General features: G+C 34.5%; 2 protein-coding genes and 1 pseudogene across 2 annotated transcripts; all 3 read left to right on the top strand.

Moving 5' to 3' along the window:
• Window positions 1-1050: 1050 nt before the first annotated feature.
• LOC113776022 lies at window positions 1051-2291 on the top strand. Its single transcript, XM_027321086.1, has one exon. It carries the CDS (start codon window positions 1259-1261, stop codon window positions 1901-1903), a length of 645 nt encoding a protein of 214 aa, XP_027176887.1. The 5' UTR covers window positions 1051-1258; the 3' UTR covers window positions 1904-2291.
• A 1431-nt stretch (window positions 2292-3722) lies between these two features.
• Window positions 3723-13018, top strand: LOC113773529 (annotated as a pseudogene).
• A 3481-nt stretch (window positions 13019-16499) lies between these two features.
• On the top strand, window positions 16500-18887 carry LOC113774892 (probable polyamine oxidase 5). Its single transcript, XM_027319543.1, has 2 exons — window positions 16500-16767; window positions 16929-18887. The coding sequence occupies exon 2, from the start codon at window positions 16966-16968 to the stop codon at window positions 18631-18633; it is 1668 nt and encodes a 555-aa protein (XP_027175344.1). The 5' UTR covers window positions 16500-16767; window positions 16929-16965; the 3' UTR covers window positions 18634-18887.
• Window positions 18888-23759: the final 4872 nt, after the last annotated feature.

The raw sequence follows: 23759 nt of genomic DNA, 5'->3' as shown, positions 1-23759 counted from the left end.
ATTTTAGAGGTAATACGAAAGACCCACTAAACTTACAAAGATAAGAGATTACATAAACTAGAGAACTGCAGGAGAAGACCCATCATCTTGAGTCCGACTTGGCAGCAGCATTCTTTGGTGGGTAGTACCAGACTGTGGCTAGAGAGCTCAGAGGTGGCGTGGATTAAAAAGGACAAAAGGGGGAGACTGACGCCCGAATTCAATTGAATACTGCTAGAAGTTAGTACTTAGTACTACTACCATTTATAAAAATAAAAATAAAAAAAAAAAATTTACTGCCGCTTGGCAGTCGGTAGGTGGAGTTTCTCCGGATAAAAAGCGAGACTGCTAAAAGAACGTTTTGCTTTACCTTCCCCGGCCGGAAAAGGCACCTGATCGACTCACATCTCAGCTAACCAATCTTTTGATGACAAATAATTCGAGAACGGACTTCAGCTAACCAATTTGAATCATCACCTTTGACCATCCGTCATCCACATCCACAGTTTCATTTCAGTACGGTAAGTAACTGATTTTACCAATTTCAGCAAACCAATTTTGATCATCACCTTTGACCATCAATCCATCCATCCATCCTTCGCTTCCATCTTCGTCTGTACTAGCAGCAAAGCAAAGTAGTAGTGGAGTACTACTTCCTCATTTACTAGTAGTACCAGACTAGTTAGCAGGTCCTAGCATGGAGAGATGGATAATGGATTCCTCCCTAACCTCCTCCACCCTCCAATCCTGCACTGCTACACACACAAACACATATATATATATATACACACACACACACACTGGTAGTAGTATCAAGTATGTAACTTCCAATTCAACGAAGGGCCTAATAAGCAGTTGTAGTCTAGTAGAGTTCCTCCACGTCATCGCCTACTCCCCACGTCACTATCTCTCTACCCCAAATCCCCTCATTCTTCGCGTGGCACCGTCAACTCAGTCAAAACCACTCACCCCTCCCTCCATTTTCATTCTCCTGCAATCTACTATACATTCATTCCCACAGCCTACAGGCTACAAACCACCCCCCCCCCCCCCCAAAAAAACATTAAAAGAAACCCGAAATCTATACATATATAAGCCCACCTCCCCAATCCCAGTGGTCTTCATTACCCCACAGCCTCCACTCACAATGTGAGAAATTCCGACACCTCTTCATCCTTACCTTATTCCTCCAGTAAAATCTCTCTTTTTTTCGCGTCCACCCTTTCTCCCCCAAAAAAAAGTTAAAAACCACCACCCCTTTGCTCTCCTGGCGAAGAAAATGGAAGAAGAAGAAGAAGGAACTGGAAAGAGACAAACGACTGAATGTGACTACGACGTCGTCCGGAAAAAGCTCAGAACCGAGGGCGACGGCGACCAGGATCAAGACGACGTGATGGCCTGGCTCGCTTTCGACGACCAGACTGTCACGGAGCTTTCGGAGCTCTTGGACTCCTCCTCCTTGGAGGCTTCGTCGTCGTCAGCGCAGCAGTTTAACGTTAAGGTGAGGTTCATCGAGGACCCGTACATGACGCCGGTGATTTTTCAGTCGTCGTCGGCCTACGTCACCATCAACGGCAACGAGGAGTCTTGCGGGTCGTCGTACTCGGACTCCGACTCAACGGTCATGGCGAGCGTCGACATGGGAAGCTTTCGGGTTGCGTTGAGGAAGCTGGCTAGGGAGCTGAACGTGGATGACACCGATAGCCGTGGAGCGTGGGGCACGGACGCCGCTGCGGAGGAGGAGGAGGTAATAGCCCGGGGTGGTGGGTGGATGGGGGGAAATGATCATCTGGAGGGTATTTTTGTAAAATCGCCATGCAGCAGCAGTGACTTGTGCGAGACGACTCCTTCTGACGGTGACGGTGAAAATATGTGGGTGAAACTTCTTCTGGGTGAGGAGGATTTGTTAGGTGGGGCAGGGTAAATAGGAAGGAGTTGGCTGTGTGGAAAACGTTAGGGGGAAAGGGGCTAAAATAATATTCTACTAATATACGAAGCAGTAAAAAGATTTAAAGAGGTTTCACTACTGTAACTAGTAACAGTAGGGGGTGGTCAAGACTCAAAACTCTGGAGGGTTACATTTTATCTAATCTCTAATGGGAGTGAATTAAAACTGGGGTAGGCCGAGGAGGCGGCGGCGGTACTGGTGGTTTTTGGACTGTGTGGGACTCAGGTGGTTTGGTTTGGTGGCATGAGCACAGTTGTATAATTCTAGCTGCTGGTTCTGCAACAACTGCTGTAATAATACGCCTCTAGAAAATTAGAAAATTGAAAAGGCAGTTGAGAAAGAAAACGTGGAGCGGATTTTGTCTTCTTTTGAAGGTCTTTTTTTCCCTATCAGCAGTTCTTTTGAATTTTTAAAAGTCTCACACACAACACAACAACAACAGAAGTGTAGCGGCTGGGCTGAGTGGGCTCTTGACTAAGACTTGCCGTCGGAAATTGTGCCCTGTTTGGACAGCAGTTTTTCAAGGAAAAATTGCTACGTTTTTCCGTAAACATATTTTTCTATCACCTTTTTACCTCATATATATCAAATCGCTACAGTAATTTTTTTTTACAAAAAATCTAGAAAAATGCAATCCAAACACAATCGTGCAGATATCATGACTGAGGACTATATAAACTACTTAAGACATTATGTATTACGCGTTTCAGAGCCAAAAAAAAAAAACTTTTTTTTAGCTTCTGCCTATCAACGTAATAAATAAATAAATAATCACAAAATCTATTTGGAGGAGTTATTTATTAGCTTTGCATGTTTAAATTAATGTGGTTAGGTAAGCACCTTTCCAATAGTCATTCCTATTACTACTAGTAGAGAAATTTCCATCACATTAGTTACGGCTTAGCACTATTTATCACTATTGTGTTCTAAATATCAGCATCAACGAATGAATAAATGATTATTGAAAATTTTTTGAGTGGATGAAAGCTGAATATTAGCATCTTATATTAGTCACTGGATTGTAGTAGTAAGGTTATTGTGTTAGGATAACACTACTCCCTTAGGATTATTCACTCATTCATTCCTATTAGTAAATGCATACTTTTGATTCCTACTACTCCCTTAGGATTGATTGATTGCCATGAACCATTGATTATTGAAACTTCAGGGGTGAATGAATTCATGAGTGAAATATCGTGTAACGACTCTATGTACAAAATATTACTACTGGCTTCTTATTGGTCGTTTGGTAGTATTACAATGACTACCGTGTTCCGATAAATAATACTCACTCCGTGGAATTTTCTTTTGTGACATGAGATCGTAGACCATTCGTATTTACTTATAATTTTGACTCTCAATTAAATGTTTTGATTAAGAAGTATGTATAAAATATATATATATAAAAGATTGAATTGTTGTACATAGGCAAACAAAAAAGAATGTTTTATTGTTATGTGACGTGTACGAGTCAAATAAAGTTATAAAGATTAAAGAATAAGTAAGGCAGGAGAAATTAATTAAAGGAAAAATGGTGATATAGATGTAGATGTAATGATTGGAAATATGTAAATTTTTTTTTGGTGAAAAATTTTGAATAGCATAAATTATCGTAAGTAACTAAAAATTGACGTACATCTCAATTTTTGTCTTTTTATTTTCTAATGAATTAAAGAATTATTTAAACAAATTTACATTAGGTACCTTTTATAGAAAGTTCTAATAAATTACAATAGATTTTAGTTTTTTATCTTTTTTTCAACAAATTCAATCAAGTACATTCCTATGTTTAAACATGGGAACAAGGCAAGTATTCATATTTCCAATTATATATGCAAGGGTCCTATAAAAAGAGTTGTAGCTACAACATCGAAAACAATGTTGAAAATTAAATGTTAGAGAAATATATGCCGACGATTTAGGAACTCAAATTTTGCCTTCGTTTAATCAGAAAGCTAAAAACAAGTCAAGTTTCTTCGTTCATTCATACAAAGCATATATAATCTAAAAAACAGTAGGGAGGTTTGCCTTTAGAAATTAATCATAAATTTTGCTACTTGAAATTGCATTCTAGTTACGATGAATTTTAAATTTTTGATAATTCTGCTCTTGAAAACAGACGGGGCAACACAGACTATTGCCACAGGAAGCACACGAATGTTGAAAGGATTAAAAAGGTAATTGATGTAGTTAGTGTCTCAAATGACATGACGATGTATAGTTCATTATCAACAACATTTTATGTCAACAGGTGGGTTTTGCACCGGACAAGCTAGTTCATTAGCTTTTTCTTAGCGCTTAAGGTAAGGGTAAATAAGTACTGCACCGCAGATACTCGCCTCATCAATCCTAGCAGTCCAGTACCCGACTGAAACTGTGGGTTTGTTTGGAATTTTGGATTGAGCATTATTTATAATTTACCCAGTTTTATTTGCTTACATCATCATTACAATTTTCAATACACCTTTTTATCTTCCCAATTATTTTTTTGTCTCGTATACATCACATCACAAAAAGTGCTACAGTAAAAATATCCCAAATAATCCCAAATAACTTACAATCCAAACAAACTCTGTATTTTTTAATGGGATAATTGCAGAAACCTCCCCTGAGATTTCTGACATTTGCACTGACCTCCCCTATCAATTTTGAAATTGCATTAACCTCCCCTAGAAAAAGTTGGAACTAATTTAAAAGGTAAAAGTGTGTGAAATTACTAGAGTACCCTTATTGGATTTGACTTTACCAGATGAAAGGTTTGAGTACTTTCATCAAAACCAATGTTTAATTTGTTAAACAAATTAAACTAATCAAACTATTTCTGCATAGTTAAATTAATTAACTAATTAACTAATTTCTATTTTATCTAATTAACTAATTATCTAATTAACTAATTATCTAATTAACTAATTAACTAATCAAACTATTTCTTCATAGTTAAACTAATAACTAATTATCTAATTGTTAATAGTTATTAACTAATCAAACTATTTCTGCATAGTTAAACTAATTAACTATTAATTAATTATCTAATTAACTATTAACTAATTAACTAAATATTTAATTAATTAATTAACTAATTAACTAATTTCTATTTATCTAATTAACTAATTAAATAATTATCTAATTAACTAAAGCTGTTGTCTGTCCGAAACTAACAAACTATTTGCATGTTAAACTAATTAACTGCTTAACTAATTAACTAACTAATTATCTAATTAATTAATTAACTAATTAACTAATTTTTGTTTATCTAATTAACTAATTGTCTAATTATCTAATTAACTAAAGCTGTTATTTACTCGAAACTAATAAACTATTTGCATGTTAAACTAATTAACTGCTTAACTAATTAATTAACTAATTATCTAATTAATTAATTAACTAATTTATATTTATCTGATTTACTAATTATCTAATTAACTAATTAACTAAAACTGTTGGCTCTGTTTGGATTAGCTGTTTTTGGGGTTGTTTTTCAAAAACAGCACTGTAGCATTTCGTTTTTGAAATACAAGTGCGTTTGGATTAGTTGTTTTTGAGATTGTTTTTCAAAAACTATATGAAAAGCTTTTACTGTAGATATTTTTTGGATTATTTTTAGAGGTATTTTTAAAACATATTTTTGGGTATTTTTATAATTTATAATTTTTATAATTTTATTTTTATATATATTTATGCATTTATGATACATTTATAAATATTTATAAATAAATATATTTATATATTCGCTAAAAAATATATAAATGTATTATAAATGTATTATATTATATATAATACATAATACAAATATATTTATAAATGTATAAGTGTATATTATTATAAATGTATAAATTATAAATGAATATTATATAAATGTATAAATTATAAATTTTATATTTTTATATAAATATACATTTATGCATTTATAATACATTTATAAATATTTATAAATAAATATATTTATATAAAAATATAAAAATTTATTAAAAATTTATTATATTATATATAGTACATAATATAAATATATTTATAAATGTATAAGTGTATATTATTGTAAATTTATAAATTATAAATGAATATTATATAAATGTATAAATTATAATTTATATATTTTTATATAAATATACATTTATGCATTTATAATACATTTATAAATAAATATATTCATGTATTTATATAAAAATATATAAATGTACTATAAATGTATTATATTACATATAATACATAATATAAATATATTTATAAATGTATAAGTGTATATTATTATAAATGTATAAATTACAAATGAATATTATATAAATGTATAAATTATAATTTTATTAATATATATTAATATTATGTATAAATGCATTATTATAATTAATATAAATGTACAAATGTATTAATATTATGTATAAATGTAAAATTAATATTATGTATATTAATATAAATGTATAAATGTATTATAAATGTATAATATTATATATAATAAATAATATAAATGTATATTATAAATATACATTAATATATATATTATGTATAAATGTACATTTATATAAATGTATAATATATATAATATATAATATATATTATATTATATATAATTTATATAATATATAATATTCATATAAATATATTATAAATATGTAAAAATATTTTTTAAGTAAAATAAAATATTTATAATATGTATAAATAAATAAATAAATATTTAATATATATAATATACATTAATATTAATTATAAATATTATAATATTATAAATATGGGGTGTTTATATAATATTTCAATTTGTAATATTTATTGTATATTTCATTATATAAATATTCATATAATATATAATATTTAAATATATAATATATAATTTTCAATTTGTATAATATACATAATATTGTATATATATAATATAATATACATAATATAATATATTATACATAATATACATTATTACATTATTACATATTATGTATATTATATATTATACCTAACATTATTATACATTATTATACACAATAATGTACATAATAATATTATACATTAATAATGTATATATTATAATATAATGTACATAATATATTATGTATAAATATTTACACATTTATGTATACAATATTACATGTTATGTATATTATATTATGTATAATATATAATATTATGTATAATATTAATGTATATAAATATTTATATAATATATACTGTATATATAATTTTCAATTTATATATTTCAATTTATATTAATATAATATATATAATATACATAATTGAAATGTACATATGTAGTTATTTTTTATATAATGTTTGGATATGGTGTTTTTGGAGTTGTTTTGGAAATACACATTTATTGTAGCATTTGGAATGTGAAAAACAGTTTTTCAAAAATAGCCCCAAAAACAAGGGATCCAAACACACCCGTTGTTTGTCTGAAACTAACAAACTATTTGCATGTTAAACAAATTAACTAATTAACTAACTAACTAATTAACAGACTATTTGCATGTTAAGCTATATGCAGTACGCATTACCTATTTAAAGTATCGGCTCTTTATGGGTATTTTACTTTCAAACATTTAATTTATGATAAAAATATCAATATTTGTAAGTAAAATTCAAAAAGTGTTACAAAAAATATCAATATTCTTACTTTCAAATATTTAATTTATGGCCTATGCCCCTCCCTTTTTGTAAGAATATTACTGTAACACTTTTTGAATTTTACTTACAAACATTGATGTTTTTATCATAAATTAAATGTTTGAAAATAAAATACCCATAAAGAGCCGATACTTTAAATAGGTAATGCGTACTGCATATAGTTTAACATGCAAATAGTCTGTTAATCAGTTAGTTAGTTAATTAGTTAATTAGTTAAGCAGTTAATTAGTTTAACATGCAAATAGTTTGTTAGTTTCAGACAGACAACAACTTCAGTTAATTAGATAATTAGTTAATTAGTAAATTAGATAAATAGAAATTAGTTAATTAGTTAATTAATTAATTAGATAATTAGTTAATAGTTAATTAGCTTAACTATTAACTAATTAGATAATTAGTTAAGCTAAGCAATTGTCAAGCAAATAATAATTGTCAAGCAAGATGAGGGCAAAATTGGAAGAAATGTTTTATCTCACTTCTACAAATAATTTTTTAATGGGACATCAAGCTGTCAGGGAGGTTTCTGCAACGAATTGTTACTGTTCAGGGGAGGTGAATGCAATTTCTAAACCTAGAGGGGAGGTCAGTGCAAATGTCAGAAATCTCAGGGGAGGTTTCTGCAATTATCCCTTTTTTAATTGTAGCATTCTACCTTTCAACCTTGGACGTGCATGAATCTGAAAAGCTTCGCGCTCTTCATGAGACGAGATATGAATGATGATACACTTTTGGTCTGAAGGAAAAATGAAATAAAACTCAGTCAAGGAATAAAACATAAAAAGTTCATAAACACCAAAAAAGGTCTAGAAACTCACCCCAAATAATCTTTTACTTTACAAAAAGACTTGTATTTTGCAACTAAGGATGCGGGAGGCTGCGGTGGTGGCAGTATATCATTGAACATCTGCCCCAAGCACCCCATCTCAAGTTGCATGTCGTCTTTCCACTCCTTTTCCTTACTATCTTTGCAATTGAACAGAGCAAACAAAAGCTTAACTTTTTCTCTAGCAAGAAAAACTTTTTTAGCCATTACACCATTATGATAAATTTTCTCCTCGGCAAGATCTTTGAAGCAAGTTATTACACCCCCGGCGGAATAGTTATAAAAAATCAGAGCTACCTCATCTACTTAATTTACCTATTTGATAAGCACAATACTAGCAAATTGATATGGACGGACTGTAAACAATACTAGCAATCTACTATGATATGATTTAATGCATAATGATAAAACGATTTGTTGTGTACTAGATTTTCCTACAAAAAAAAAAAAAAAATAGCACAGTTATTCAGTAAAAAAAAGTAGAAGATAAAGTTTTTCAGCATCTAAAATGTTACTGGTGCAGGACTGAGTCAGATTTTACAGTCTCGATGAGACAATATTTAAAACGTCATGTCCATTTTTTGTTAATACAGAATTATCAGCCAAAACTTTTCATCCACGACTACTGCTTGTATTATTGTCATTAACAACACAATGAAATAACGCCTTAAATAGGTACTTCAAAGGGAAAACGAAATGGCCCATCCTCTCAAGAGCAATTTCACATCCCCTTGTTTGGATTGCGATTTTTCGTCGGGAAATTACGTCGTTTTCCGTGATCACATTTCCCTATTACCTTTTTCCCTCGCATACATCAAATCGCTACAGTAATTTTCCCATGAAAAATCATGGAAAATGCAATCCAAACATTTTGGGCATATATGTAGAAACAAAGCTATAAAATTCTAGTAGAACAGCAAAAAGTTAAAACAATCTTAATATACAGCACATGATAAAGAAGACAACTAAGGTGCATCGTAAAGCATATAGCTGGCAGAACTTGGGGCAGACAGTATGAGAAACGTCCTTTCCACAGCAAGGCCTTAAAGATAATCTTTACGGACCCCAAGCTGCGCGCATAATAACCTGTTTACCGATACATGTTCCACTGTCATCCTGTTGTCGGCCAGAGGCGATTAGGGTAATTCCTCACATAAAAACATGTATATCTCTTTCTAAGAAACCTTAACTTTTTTCATACATAGTTTTGTCGTCGATAATCTTGTCATATATTTCCATCAAAAGAAAAACCTCAAGGATTATGATTGGTGGTGGGCTGATTCTAGAAATACTCCTTTAGAATGCCATCTAACTGTTGAATAATAATAATATAGCGATTTGGACAGTTTTCCTCCTTTATAGTAGTAATGCCATAGATCTGAAGGAAGCAGTTAGTCCCACGGAATTTACCCATGGCTAGATCTATCAACTTGTCAAACATATATTTATTTGACAATTCCAAGATTGAGCATGGAACTTTTTCAAATTGGAAAAATTTCTCCGTTCAAGTCAAACCAACCTTCTCCGTTGTGAAAAAAAACAATCAAATTTTTTTGGTTATCTGTGGTAGGTGGTTGTCTGTGGTAGAACACAACATTTTGTTGATTCAAAAAAATATAGTGAAAGCCTCCATCGGTGGGAAAAATGGGATCTGTCAATGAGAAAAATAGGGGCGAAAAAGATAAATGATGGTTGAAAAACTCTCTTGCATAGTAAAACGTCCTATGAAGAATAAGAGAGTCAGGTTTCTCCATTCATTCATATAAAGAATATATGATTTCAAAAGCAGTAAGTGTGTTTTACTTAATTTCATTGTTCAGAAATTAATCATAAATTATGCTTACTTAAAATTGCATTTTACTTATGATGAATTTTAAATTTTTTGATGATTCTGCTCTCGGAAAAAGGCAAGACAAGACATAGGCTATTGCTATAAGAAGTATGCGAATGTTGAAAGGATAAATTCAGAATCCATCTATGTAATCTAGGTTCTATATTTTTCAGTTACGACTTATGAGTTAAGATTAAAAAGGTAATTGATACGGTTAGTGTCTCAAATGACATGGCAATGTCTAGTTCATTATCAACAACAAATTATGTCAACCTAATTCCAAAATTGGTGACTTTGTGCATCAACACCTGAAATGGAGTAAAATAACATGCCTTTTGCTTTGCTGAATTAGTAATTTATTTTTAGAATTAATCTTCTACATTGACAGTGTACATATATACTGTCGTCATTGGATGCATGACAATTTATTTAAATTTAAATTTGAAATCTAAATTTTACTCATTTGTCATACATCTAACTGTAATAGTGTATACACTGTTAGTGTACATAAGATTAGCCCTTATTTTTATCCATCAAGCTTATACGTGTAAGATTTGAAGATGAGTAAAGTAATCAAGTTGCCAAAGAGGCATGCATTCAAGTAGTTTAGGTGATTAAGTAGAATGAAAATTTCAAAATTTTTCGATAGAAACTCTTACAATACATGTCTCGTGGTCAAAGAAAATCGCTATCAATTTATTCAATTTATTACCAAGTATTTAAGAAAAAAATTTCATTCAATAATATAAACTTTTTTACTTATGACGACAGATTTTCATCAATATTTGTAACCATTTAAAGTACGACGCGGAAGGAAGTCCCTCCATTTTGTCCATTAGTTCGAGCCCATTTGCACTTTACTACAGCAATTCGCTTTCTTGATCCAAAAATTTGGAGCCATGCCCATTATAGCTTTTGACATTTTGTATGATACAATAGCCCATCTCCTTTCATCTCCCCACCTCCATCCCTCCGCCGACTTATCTCTGGGCATAACTAGAGAAAATGTATATTGGCTAGCTAGAGCAAATATCGTATGTTAGTTTTCTATTCTACCAACCGTGGGAAGCAGTGTCTGAAAAATGGTAACCTTGGCTACCTGAAACTAAGGTGTATTCGGCATGGTCACGAAATTATTAATGAGAATCTCCTCGAAGCATAAACCTTAGCATCAATAGGTTATATAGTGTGATTCTTTAAGTCTTTCTTTATTCCTCAAAAAGTCCCTTGTGATTGTTCAATCATGCATGTCCCCTGTACGAGACATTTGTTAGGATTCTTGATTCATTCAACATCGGACCTCATTAATTTTCTCTCCCACACAAAACTCTTTCTTTCTGTTTTCCTCTCCCTATGGTTGCTAAACTATGGGATTGTTCCTCTTAATTCGCAAAGCCGAGTGTCTCACTGTTTTTCTCAACGTAATCTTCCTTTTTCTTACCTTATGCCTCAGTATCAATATTAAATCTTCAAACTCAAATTTCCTAAACAACTTCATCAAGGGAAAAACCCTTCTATCAAGGACTACCAAATCTTGTTGAATGAAGATAATGGTTGTAATGAGATTCAAACCTACAAGTAGTAGAGCTGTGCTTATATGTAAAATCCCACTTGGGATGTCAACCACAGGACTACGTTTCCTATCTGGAGCTGTTTTATTGCACATTTAGCCCAGGACTTGGTTATAGTCTGCTTGCTTTTTGGCTAGCATTGCTTTTCTATCTCCTTGGTGACACTGCCAACAGTTACTTTTGTTCCTCGCTAATGGGCTTATCAAGATGTTTGAAGCTCTCCGCAACCGTTGCTGGTGTAACTCTTCTATCTCTTAGAAATGGCGCATCGGACGTTTTTGCCGGCATACTTTCATGGGAGATGAAATACTGATGATATTGGCCTGAATAGCATTTTGGGTGGTGCATTTCTTGTGTCCTGTGTGGTCGTTGGAATCATAAGCATTTCAATCAGGCACCAAAGCTGAAAAGTTATTTCTTCCAGTATTACAGGGAATGTTTCTTTCTTGCTTTTCTACCTCTGTTGCTTTTATATATGTTGGTTCCATTTTTGCATCAGAAATTCTTGCAAAGAGGGAAAAAGAAGCCTAATCTGCCACCCAAACTGAAAATTGGCGTTTGTGAAAAACGACCGACAGGAATCCCCAGAACTGCAGGCAACTTTGTTGCAGATGATGATTCTGCAACCTTAAAGAATTATGGTGAGGATAATATGCAGTTGTTAAACAGAAAGATATAGTACTACGGTGCTCTTTCAGAAAAATTCTGTGCACACAAGAATTGCCTCTTGACTTGCCTAGGAAATTGACGATTCCAGTAATTTGTGGGGAGAGATGGTCCAAGTTAATTGCAGTTATGTCAACTGCATTAGCCCCTGTCCTATTGGCAGTAACGTGGAACTTTCTTTATAAAAAAGTCATGGCTTCTGGTTTTTGTAATTGCTGCATCACTAGGAATTGCCTCTGCCCTGCTGCTATTTTGTACGAGTGGCAAGTCTAATCCACCGAGAAAGTTTCAATTCCTCTGGCTAGCAGAAGCATTCTTCTTGAGCAGCATTGGACTTATATTTTGGCACAAGAATTGATTTCTCTACTAGTTTCACTGGGAATAAGCCATTCTATCATGTGATTGACTGTTCTTGCATGGGGAAATTCTCCAGGGGACTCGGTTTCAAACGTGACAATGGCCAAAATGGTGGTCCGCGGGGTGCCCAGGCAGCAATTTCAGGCTGCCATGCAGGGCCAATTTTTAACGTAATCGTGGGATTGGGCCTGTCACTTACTCTTTCACCGGACAAATGTGATGCTCAGTTCTAAATAATCACTCGTTCGTGAAGGTGCAATTACAAGGCCAATCCATGCATATGACCCCTTAGCAATAATGCAAATCGTAAAAGAAAGCATGCCCCCCCCCCCCCTCTTCTACCGGAAAAAAACATATTACAATTGGAAGTTGTAGTTGTAGTATATCGGACGGCAACCGAATGGTCCAAATAAGAAGTGTACAATAATTTATAGATTGCGCCGTAAATGATGAACAGAAGAGTCTGCAATGACAAACATAGCCCAGCACAGCACAGCACAGCATAGCATGGGGTTTCCTTTTTCTTGTCTGAAATTATATACGAAGAAAAGGAGTGGGTGACGTAGCCCCCCAACCCCCAAGCAGTGAAAGTGAAAGTGAAAGACACCAGGACGAGATGAAAAGGACAAGACCACCCATCACTTCATTTTCATTTCAATTGTTCCAAATCAAACATAAAAAAGAAAAAAAGCAAAATTTGCTAGTCTCATCGAAACCGACCATCATCAACAATCAACAACCCATAATACTTTCTTGCTTTTTTTCTTCATATGTTTTAAGTAAGAGCATTGATGGACCGACCGAGCCACCCTCCTAATTCATCAAATGTTTATTAACTCCATCTTTATTCAAAAAAAAAATTTTTTTAAGCAGAAAACACATGGAACTTAAGAAGCGAAAGCAGAAAAATTTGAATCCAAAATTTGTAACTCCGTTAGTTACTAGTAAGCTTTCCTACATAAACAAACACCAATGATCCTGTTTGACACTTGAGTTTTTTGCCAAGTTTGTCTGCTATAAGTTTTTTAAAAACTTTAGTTACAGTAATCTGTATATATTAAACAAACACTCAAAAAGAAACGATAGAGAACAAAAAAAAAAAAAGAAGAGAATTTCATTGCAATAATTCTGCACTAGTGATAGACATCTCACAAGAAAATAACAAAAAAAAGAAACTCTCGCACGGTGCATATATATAAATATAAATAGATAGAAGTTTTTTTTGTTTATAGGGCTAACAATAAATGCGCAAGAGATGGGTTATTTGTTTGATCAAGAAATTGATGCGATCACGTTGGTATGCTAATACCTAGCACGACCGTGAAAGCATTCATAGATGTTGTGATATTTCTACTTATTTGACTCGAACCCTTTTGGGTGCTCAAGGGGGGGGAGATTATGCTGAGGAGTCTCATTCACCAGAGACGATGTGGAGTGCAATTTAGAACTCAAGGACTACTTTGACTTCTTCATCAGACATTGATATTAAACCTCGATAATGATGCATCACCTTAAGTGATTATTTATACGTAGTCTAGTACCCCAAATTAATGATGCGCTCTTGAATTCAAACTAGAACTATATAATAATGAATGCAAGTACCTGCTATAATTAGACTAGTCTTGATTTGGTCACTTGCAATGAACTTTTTAATGCTGTATGTATCAGCTTCAACAATGTACTGATGAGTTGGGATTTTTATGTAAATGTGTTTTGTCTCAAGTGACAGCTTCTTCTATAAAATTATACATACATCATTTTCCTTAGAATAAAAATTTATCAGATATCAACTTGGCTTGATTGGCAGGATTAATAAGAACTCAAACACACACACACACACAGAGCAAATTTTGTTGCAAATGCCAAATTGTTTACACACAGAGCAATAATTTCTTTGCAATATGGAACTCATACGAGATTTTGATACTTACACATCTCTAGCATATATTCTTGGAGGGAGGAAGTTAATTAATTAAGACACCCATCGTCTTCATGCAGGCTATTTAATCATGCAGGCTATAACTAAAAAAAAAAAAAGGCTTAATTAAAAGTAGAATGCTTTTCTCTTCCCAAAGTGGATTCATTAAATGTTATCCCGCAAAATACCAGTACTGCTAAGCAAATCTGCCTTGAGATTCTGTTTGACAGCATTACAGGGATTTAATCAACACTCTTGTTACAACAGTAACAGGTACGTAGGAATCAAAACTCTTGTAAAAGGAGCAATGATAACGTTTGCAAGTAGTGAAAATGATGAATCATAATTGGGGCTGCGGCTAAAAACCCGTGGACCGACAAAAAAGAGCAATAGACATAATTAATCTTTTCAAGCATCACCTTTGAAACATCTAATCTTGCTCCAGCTTTCTTCCCCTTCATTGATTTCTTCCTTGATCATCAACCCACGATGCTTACATATCTGCACAGCCTTTTATGAAGATTTGATAAAAGGATATAGATTTCTTTAATGCAAACTGGTTAATCATACTCTTGAGGGAGAAAAATAGGCTGGAGATGGTGACTAGAGTAGTGACTACTCCAATACCAGTATGATTAATATTAAAAAATGACCCGTCTAGGTCTCTAGTCCCGTTTTAAAGACTTGCTAATCCAAGTTTTTTTCGAATAATACGTGCACGTTAACCATCAAAGCACTCTGACCATGACTCATTTCAGTAAAAATGTCGCATCTTTAAGATTAGACTTTTGAGCTACACATATTAATCTGCATAAGCACACTCTTTTGCAAAATGTGTACTGTTGGAGGATTTTCTAAGCTGTTGCAAAATCCGCTAAGAACGTCTGGTAGAAAATTTGTCCAAGGGCTGAGGCAGGCCTCAAGTTCCCCCCACTAGTATTATATATATGTATATATATTCAGCCTTCTTGCTGGTTAAGCAAAACGGCTGTACAGGGTTCTACTCAACCATTAATTTTTTAGTTAACTGTACTTTGCGAAAGCTAGTGTTGCTAAACAAAAGGTTTTTGAGCGTGGAATCGATATATACATATATATATATATATATATATATATATATATATGGATTTGGAAGCAAAGCACTGTTATCTTGAACTGATTCTTAAGCAGCTCATTATCATCGGAATCAATATTATTGTTTAGTTTTTGTGCTTCTAAAGATTCAGTAGAGATAAATTTCCCATTGATGTTTGCTTCCAGAACGCGCCATATGGGTCCAAAAAACATATGGGGCATGCTGAATACACGAAGGTGTCTGCTTCTCAACACATTAGAATCTAAAGGGATCGATTCAAATTTCAGATGTTGCGCTTTGAAAGAGATTGCTATTTCAAGATAACTTTAAAAGTAAAACATGACACCAATCTAAGCAGTTGAAAATCCGTGTTGGCCAATTCTGTCTTAGCATGGAACTGAAACCTCATACGTAAACCAAATCTATGTCACACAGGTTAGCGTTGAATGAGAGGGATAACATAATCCACACGATAATTGTCCATCACAGGGTGGGGGTAAAAAATGAAAAGAAAAGAAACTTAATCAATGTTTAGCAATCTGACTAATTAGCAGGTCGAAAAGATCGAAAGGAGTTCATGAGATGGAAGCTGATGGAGTAATCAGCACCATTAAAAGTGTTGGCATTGGTGGGCCGTCGGTACCTGATACACATGTGAGGTTGGTAAAAGGCATCATCAGCCTATTATTGGTGTTCTTATCAATATATTCTACCTCCCGGGGTAACTAAACACACACTGCTCGATATTTCATCTACATACAGACACATACAAGATGCGTGAGCCCTTAATATTTATGACACTCTCAAGTACATTATGATGGAGGATAGTTCTACAGATATCCAGCGGGATTGTGGGAGACTAAAAAGATGTTTTATCAGTGTCATTGCCTCATTGGGGCATTTGATACGTGTAGCTGGAGGTAGAGGCTAGAGCGGGTTCAAGAAAAGTAGAGCCCTGTTTTTATTAGATGGAAATAAACAATGTAAAAGTAAGTACAAAGAAACTAGCCGGGAAAAGAGAGCCCTCTTGAGGCAATATATGCTGCTCTCGTGTGTGTGTGTGTGTGTGTGTATATATATATATTCCCTCCTTAGGGTACATTTCTCACTTCACAATTTCACTCTCTGCTGTCTTTGTTTTGTATTTCAGTTTGTGTGCTAGAGGAAGTGCAAGAGATACTCAAAAAATGCTTACAAGGAAGCCAAGAATTGTGATAATTGGAGCCGGAATGGCTGGTCTAACAGCTGCTAACAAGCTCTACAAATCAGCTGGCTCCAAAGATTTGTTTGAGCTTTGTGTTGTGGAAGGGGGAACAAGAATTGGTGGGAGGATCAACACCTCGGAGTTTGGTGGTGACAGGATTGAGATAGGTGCTACATGGATCCACGGTATTAAAGGTAGCCCAGTTCACAAAATTGCTCGAGAAATCAATTCGCTCGAGTCTGAGCAGCCATGGGAGTGTATGGATAGCTTTTCGGACGAGCCAGTTACAATAGCTGAAGGCGGATATGAGTTGAATCCATCTCTTGTTGAACCAATTTCTAGTCTTTTCAAGAAATTGATGGATTTTTCTCAAGGAAAATTGATTGAAGATGAAACGGTCAGTTCTCTCAAGCTTGCAGCTAAATCTTGCGGCCCTGGAAACATCAGTATTGGCTCTTTTCTTCGAAAAGGATTGGATGCTTACTGGAGCTCGATGAAGCACCAGCGGGATCAGGTCAAAATGCTTGGGAATTGGAGCGGAAAAGCACTCGAAGAGGCCATTTTTGCAATGCACGAAAACACGCAGAGGACATATACCTCAGCTGGAGATTTGCATACTCTGGATTATAACGCCGAAAGTGAGTATATTCTGTTTCCAGGTGAAGAAATAACCATTGCTAAAGGCTACTTGAGCATAATTGAGTCACTGGCTTCTGTACTGCCCGCTGGTTTGGTTCAATTAGGCCGCAAGGTCACCAGAATAGAATGGCAGCCTGACGGCCATTTACCGATAGCAGTCCCAAACGGTCATGGTACTATGCCAGTGAAGCTACATTTTCTGGATGGTTCAACCATGTCAGCAGACCATGTCATTCTGACAGTTTCACTGGGAGTTCTTAAACATGGAATTCGCGAAGATGCCGGTATGTTCGATCCTCCACTTCCTGGTTTCAAGACTGAAGCAATTTCAAAACTTGGGTATGGAGTTGTTAACAAGCTGTTTTTGCAATTAAGTCCAACAAATGGTCAAGAATTCAAGAGCAGCATCAAGTTCCCGAACCTGCAGATGGTTTTCCATCAATCAGACCACACATTATCAAGGCATCCAGACATCCCTTGGTGGATGAGAAGGACAGCATCTCTCAGTCCAATCTACAGCAAGTCCAGTGTTCTCTTATCCTGGTTTGCAGGTGAAGAGGCCCTGGAGCTTGAATCTCTTAACGACGACGATATCCTTAATGGGGTTTCAACAACAATCTCCAATTTGTTCTCAAAATCCACCCATTACCATGTTGCGTCAGATTCCAACCAGCCATGCAATGGGGATGCAAATTCTGCAGAAAACTCCAACTTAAGATGCATAAAATTTGCCAAAATTTTGAAGAGCAAATGGGGGAATGATCCTCTATTCTTGGGGTCATATAGTTATGTCGCTGTTGGATCAAGTGGGGATGATATGGACACCATGGCTGAGCCATTGCCCAAGATTAGCAATTCATCAGCTCCCAAATCTCCCTCTCCTCCACTTCAAATTTTGTTTGCAGGGGAAGCAACACATAGAACCCACTATTCAACTACACATGGTGCATACTTCAGCGGTCTTAGAGAAGCCAATAGGCTTCTTCAACACTATGGCTGCAGTGACATATGAAAGTTTGTTGCGATTTTAGAATTTAGGCAGTTTTTTTTTTTTTTTGGGGAATATATATTTCCACTTACTATTTTCTTCTATATTCATTTGGAAAGTCTTTGTTTTTCTCTTTTTCTCCATATGGTCTGTAGTGGGATTGGAGAGCGAAAAAAAGGGCTTGCTATGTTAGAAATATAGGGGGAGAATGAAAGGGAGAGATGGGGACATTTTCAGATGTGGTGAATGAATTAAAGAAGCTTCTTTTATATTCTCTATTGCTTTCTCATTGTTTATTTCCCAATTCTGATTGATGATGAAATCTTGATAATCAAAGCAAACTTGCCCGATTATATTTGGCTTTGAATAGTTATGCGTGTATATATATATATATATATGCAGGAAAAGATAAAGAAACATTAGATCTCATCTTTGGACCATCTAATATAGTCCCCTTTTGGTTTGGTCAGTGCCTCACAGGACAGGATCCGAGAGACCCGGTTATGCATGCAATGCACTTTGTTTGATAGTATTATCCTTTCCGCCATTGCTCTCCTCGTTCTATATAATATAGTAGCATGGTACTGATCTTTTTTCCTCATTCCAACTAAACAAAAAAAAGGCATCCCCCCCCCTTTTTTTTTTTGGTGGAGATAAAAGAGGCGTTGAAACTTTAACCCCTTGACCTTTTTTATGTTAAAACAACGGATTTGATTAGTAAACTAAAGGACATTAGCCGAAGTTTGAATCCTTAAGACATTCTTTGCAGCACAACTGGATTTGACTGGTGAACTACTGGAGGAGTGGCCAAGGACAGCCCCAGTCCCAGGAAGGAAAAAATTCTCAGGAAGGACAGCCCCAGTTCGCAAGTTGTCACTGGGGACAATTGACAATTGGTTGAGCTGGAAGTAAGTAGGAAGAAAGGAGACTAGCTATTCACATGAAGTAGCATTAAACAAATTAAAACCAAATTATCAGGGTCCCACGTCCTGCACAACTCAGCTCCTGTGGCCCAAACCAAATTCTCTGTTTCCAATACGTCCTTTAAAAAAGGAGACAGCAAGTAGAGATTGAAGGGAACCAACACTACTCTTGGGGAGATGTTTAAAACTCTTCCTGATTTAGGTCAAGGGATGGAGCCTCTAGTCTGTATTCCTGTTCAGAATTTTCTGAAAATTTCATCAATGACTGCAAAGATACCTGTCTGGTTCGACAGCGGTTCAGTCTCTTTCGCATTTCTTCTTAGGTTCACCCTTTCCTCTTTAATGTAAAGTATTCGTGTAAAGTAAAAAAAGACATAGAATAAAATTTATCGTATTTAAAAAAAAAAAAGAGTAGAGATGGAAGGGGATGCTGAATTGGGGCTGATGATTTTGTAATCTTTCTGAGCAGGGGTGGGGAAGGGTGTCGTAGGTTCAGACCCACCCCAGCTGATAGGTCCCAATCCCTGCAAATAGAGACACTCACTGAGACAGATAGCCTCATTAACAGTTTCCCAACCCCGATTGGCTTGCTTTGCTGCCATGGATCCTACTTCTCCATTTTTCTCTCCACGACACGTTTATGTTCTACGAATATACAACAACAATACTGGACAGAATTTATGTCCTTCAAATATCATCATATGCCCTTGAGGACAAATGATACTATATCCACAGCACCTGTTTTTATTTCCTCACCAAATATCTACTATCAAATACTATAATAATTTATTTATGTCCTTCAATAGTCAAATACTGAATACACTTGAAAAAGTCACTGGCCATTTGGTTCAGTGGTCATTATTTGGTAATGCTGGAGGTCAGGGGTTCAACAAATTACAATATGAGTCTTAGTTGACGCATTAAAAGGTTAGGGACTCTATCATTGCACTATTGTATGACTGAGTAGGAGAATTAATTAACACCTCGACTCCGAGTGTTTAATTCCTTAACAAGGATATAAAAATGCCAAAAACAAAAAAAAAAAAAAAAAAAGGCAGTAGTATTTGACTAACCCAATCTCTAAAACCAACCTTCAAATATTCAATTGTAAATCAATAATCTTGTTTACTTACATTTTTTAATAAAAAGTTAAAAAAGAAAACAATATAAGTGTTGGGCAAATTAGCAGTGAGGCATTTGTTCCCAATTGTAGGTATGCTTCAGTAAATCTCTCTTTTCCCTTCAACCAACAAGTCTGGAAAATAAACCAACTATGGTAGAGGTAGTTGGCCACTGGGAAAAAGGTTAAAGCTCTCCTTATGTGTAGGTTAAGGGATCAAGTTTCTTGAATTGCATTTTTCTCCAGTATTTTTTAGAAAAATTCATCAATAAATACAGAGACACTCGTCTAGTTCAGTGGCGATTCAATTCCCTTTAAATTCTCCACTGACCCTTTTGGTTGGATCCATCTCAATAGATGCTAAGATACTTGTCTAATCTAGTGACGATTTAATTTCCTCTAAATTCTCTATAGACTCCTTTAGTTGAATCCATCTCTTTTCTTTATCTTTATTGTAGAATAGAAGTAGACGTAAAATAGAAATTCACGTGTCAAAAGGTCCGGAAAATAAAACTGTGGTGAATATATTGGGAGACATGGTACGGGTCTTAGTGCACATTGAATAGTCAAATCGATGGAGCTGTTCATGAAGACTCCATTATTGTAGACTGTGGAGCAAAGATTTTCCCCCAAACAAATGGAATGGCCCACTTGACGTCTCTTTTTGCCCTCACATTGGTTTCGACTTCAAATCACTCTTTGATGATTGTGCATGTCAGAGGCCAATCTGCCACCCCCATACGGCCATACGTTTGTTTCGATTCACCAATTATATCATACCACAACCAACCAAATGAGAATCTCCAATTCTCCACCCCACCCCCGACCCTCCCTTCCCCGAAAAAGCCTTTTTCCTTATTGTAATTGCTAAATGGCAGACCCCAACAAGTTTACCACATTACTTTTTCTTAAATTTATATGTTTTTAGCATAACTTCATCCTCCTTTTCCTTTTCCTTTTCCTTTTCCATTTCATCATCATTTTTTAACATGTTTATTAATGATAATGCTCCCTAGGTAAATTAATTCTTCGGTCCTACTTACTTGAGGATGTAATCCATAATCCTGTAATGCTATATAGACCATTTGATTAACTTGAGGGCCCTTTTGTATTGATCACTAATTAAGTAATTAACCTAATCATATGGTAAACCAATCTTTCTTTCTTTCTTCTTCTTCTTTCTTTTTTTTTTTTTGTTTTTTCCTTCGGAACGATTACGATTACAATTATATCTTACTCGTTTCTTTTCTTTGAAATTCCAAAATCAAAAGTATTGGCCCTGCAAATTGTACGAGTTTCTTTAGAATATTAGCTAGTGGCCCATGATTCTGATTTGCAAATCTTATAGATTAGGCTTAGGAGCATAAATGAAGGGTACCTCAGCTTTATTCTTAAAAAGCCAGTGAACAACTTTTTCTTCTTGAGAAAAAGGACCAATGGCATTCAAACATTCAATTAACTGCTACTGTCAACAAAGAGAACATATGTTAGTACTCTAAAGAATGTTATCATCTTGGGTATCAAGCCATGCTTTAGCAAGGCAGGGACGAAAAGGGGATGCCCATTAACTAACTAATAGTATATGACTAAAATATGCGAAGAAGGAACCTCAAGAGGTATAATGATGATGATGATGATGATGGTGATGGAGAGCAAAAGATTACTATTACATAACTATAGGCTTTAATTTTGGAGGGTTCTCCTTTCCTTAATTCTTGACTACTTTTCCAAGCTCATGGCCCTTCAATTAACCAACTAGCATTATTATTATGACAACAATTATTCAATGGCGATTTAGTAAAACGTAAGTAGTTAATACTACCTTTTCTTTTCTTTTTTTCAATATCTGTCCTTGATTACAGTTGGAAATTATTCGTCGTCTTCTTGACATGTCCTGTTGTTGAATCCATGGTCCAGCACAACAAGCCAGCAATTAGTACACCCCTTCATCAACTGACACAGGAACAAAATCCGGGATTTCATATCAAATCGGTTTTATCGTTGTTTCCTTGGATCATTTCCTACACTATTCTCTGCTGACACTGGATCCCTGTCTCTTGTTTTCTTTTTCTTTTATTTTGTTTCATTTTTGTTTTTTGGCCACTTTCCCTTGTTTCACTTTTTTATTATGATTATTATTAATCTTTTTTCTAATGCTAATAGATGCAGAGTTCAAATTTAGAGTTGGTGAGTTGCAACGCCACACTGGAGATGATTAACACTGATCCATGGCAAGTGATTTGAATTTAATGAAAGATGAGATCCATAGCCTTTAAGTTAAGTTCAGGGCTTTTTGTGTTAGTGTTAGTTTGGGCATTTTACTATCTCATCCCCGTGTTCTATCTCAGCTCGTTTAAGTTTAGGATTACTTGAATTTGAGTTGAACTCGAGCAGTCTTACAAGTCGTGCTAGAGCTCTAGGCCAAATTAATGACTTTTATCTAGTCTTGTATTACAATTTACAAATTCATGTTGACACTAAATTTTAGCCCAATTCATGATTATGCACACTAGAAATCACTTTAAAGAAGTTTTAACACGAATAAATCGTGTGGGATTATAAGCATGTGTTACAAAGAGCTTTAGAATTATGCAGCATCTGAATTTAGTCCCCAAGACGTAGTATTACAGAGAGCTTGGTGGATGGTTAGTGCTTGAAAAAACAATAAAGCAACCATAGAATTAGACAGTAAAGGACAAAGCAAATTGACAAGGGAGATCTCGTAAAAAATGCAATGTACCATGCAGATGTCATTTCATTTCGTCAGTCCGCATTGCAGCATCAAGAAGACTAATTAACTACCTGGGATGTGAAAGAAAAAGAATCTATATTTGTTTTTCCAACTTTGAGATGATTGGTATATCATATATGCGAATTATGTGATGCCTGCGCCTTGGTGGTCGCAGGTGCTTATACCTCAAATAGCAAAACTTCATCTAATCATGGCGATTTGAACCTTAAAAGCCATATCTTTCATTTCAACTACCCTTGTGAAATGAATCCAATGTGGATGGATGAAAAGGATAATGACTAATCACACAAGATCACCTGGACCGTTTAAAAATCTAGGGAAACGAAAAAGAAACAAGAAAAATACCAAGAAAATA

Source organism: Coffea eugenioides, chromosome 6, assembly GCF_003713205.1.
Source record: "Coffea eugenioides isolate CCC68of chromosome 6, Ceug_1.0, whole genome shotgun sequence".
Taxonomy (NCBI): domain Eukaryota; kingdom Viridiplantae; phylum Streptophyta; class Magnoliopsida; order Gentianales; family Rubiaceae; genus Coffea; species Coffea eugenioides.
This window is presented reverse-complemented; position numbering and strand designations above follow the sequence as displayed.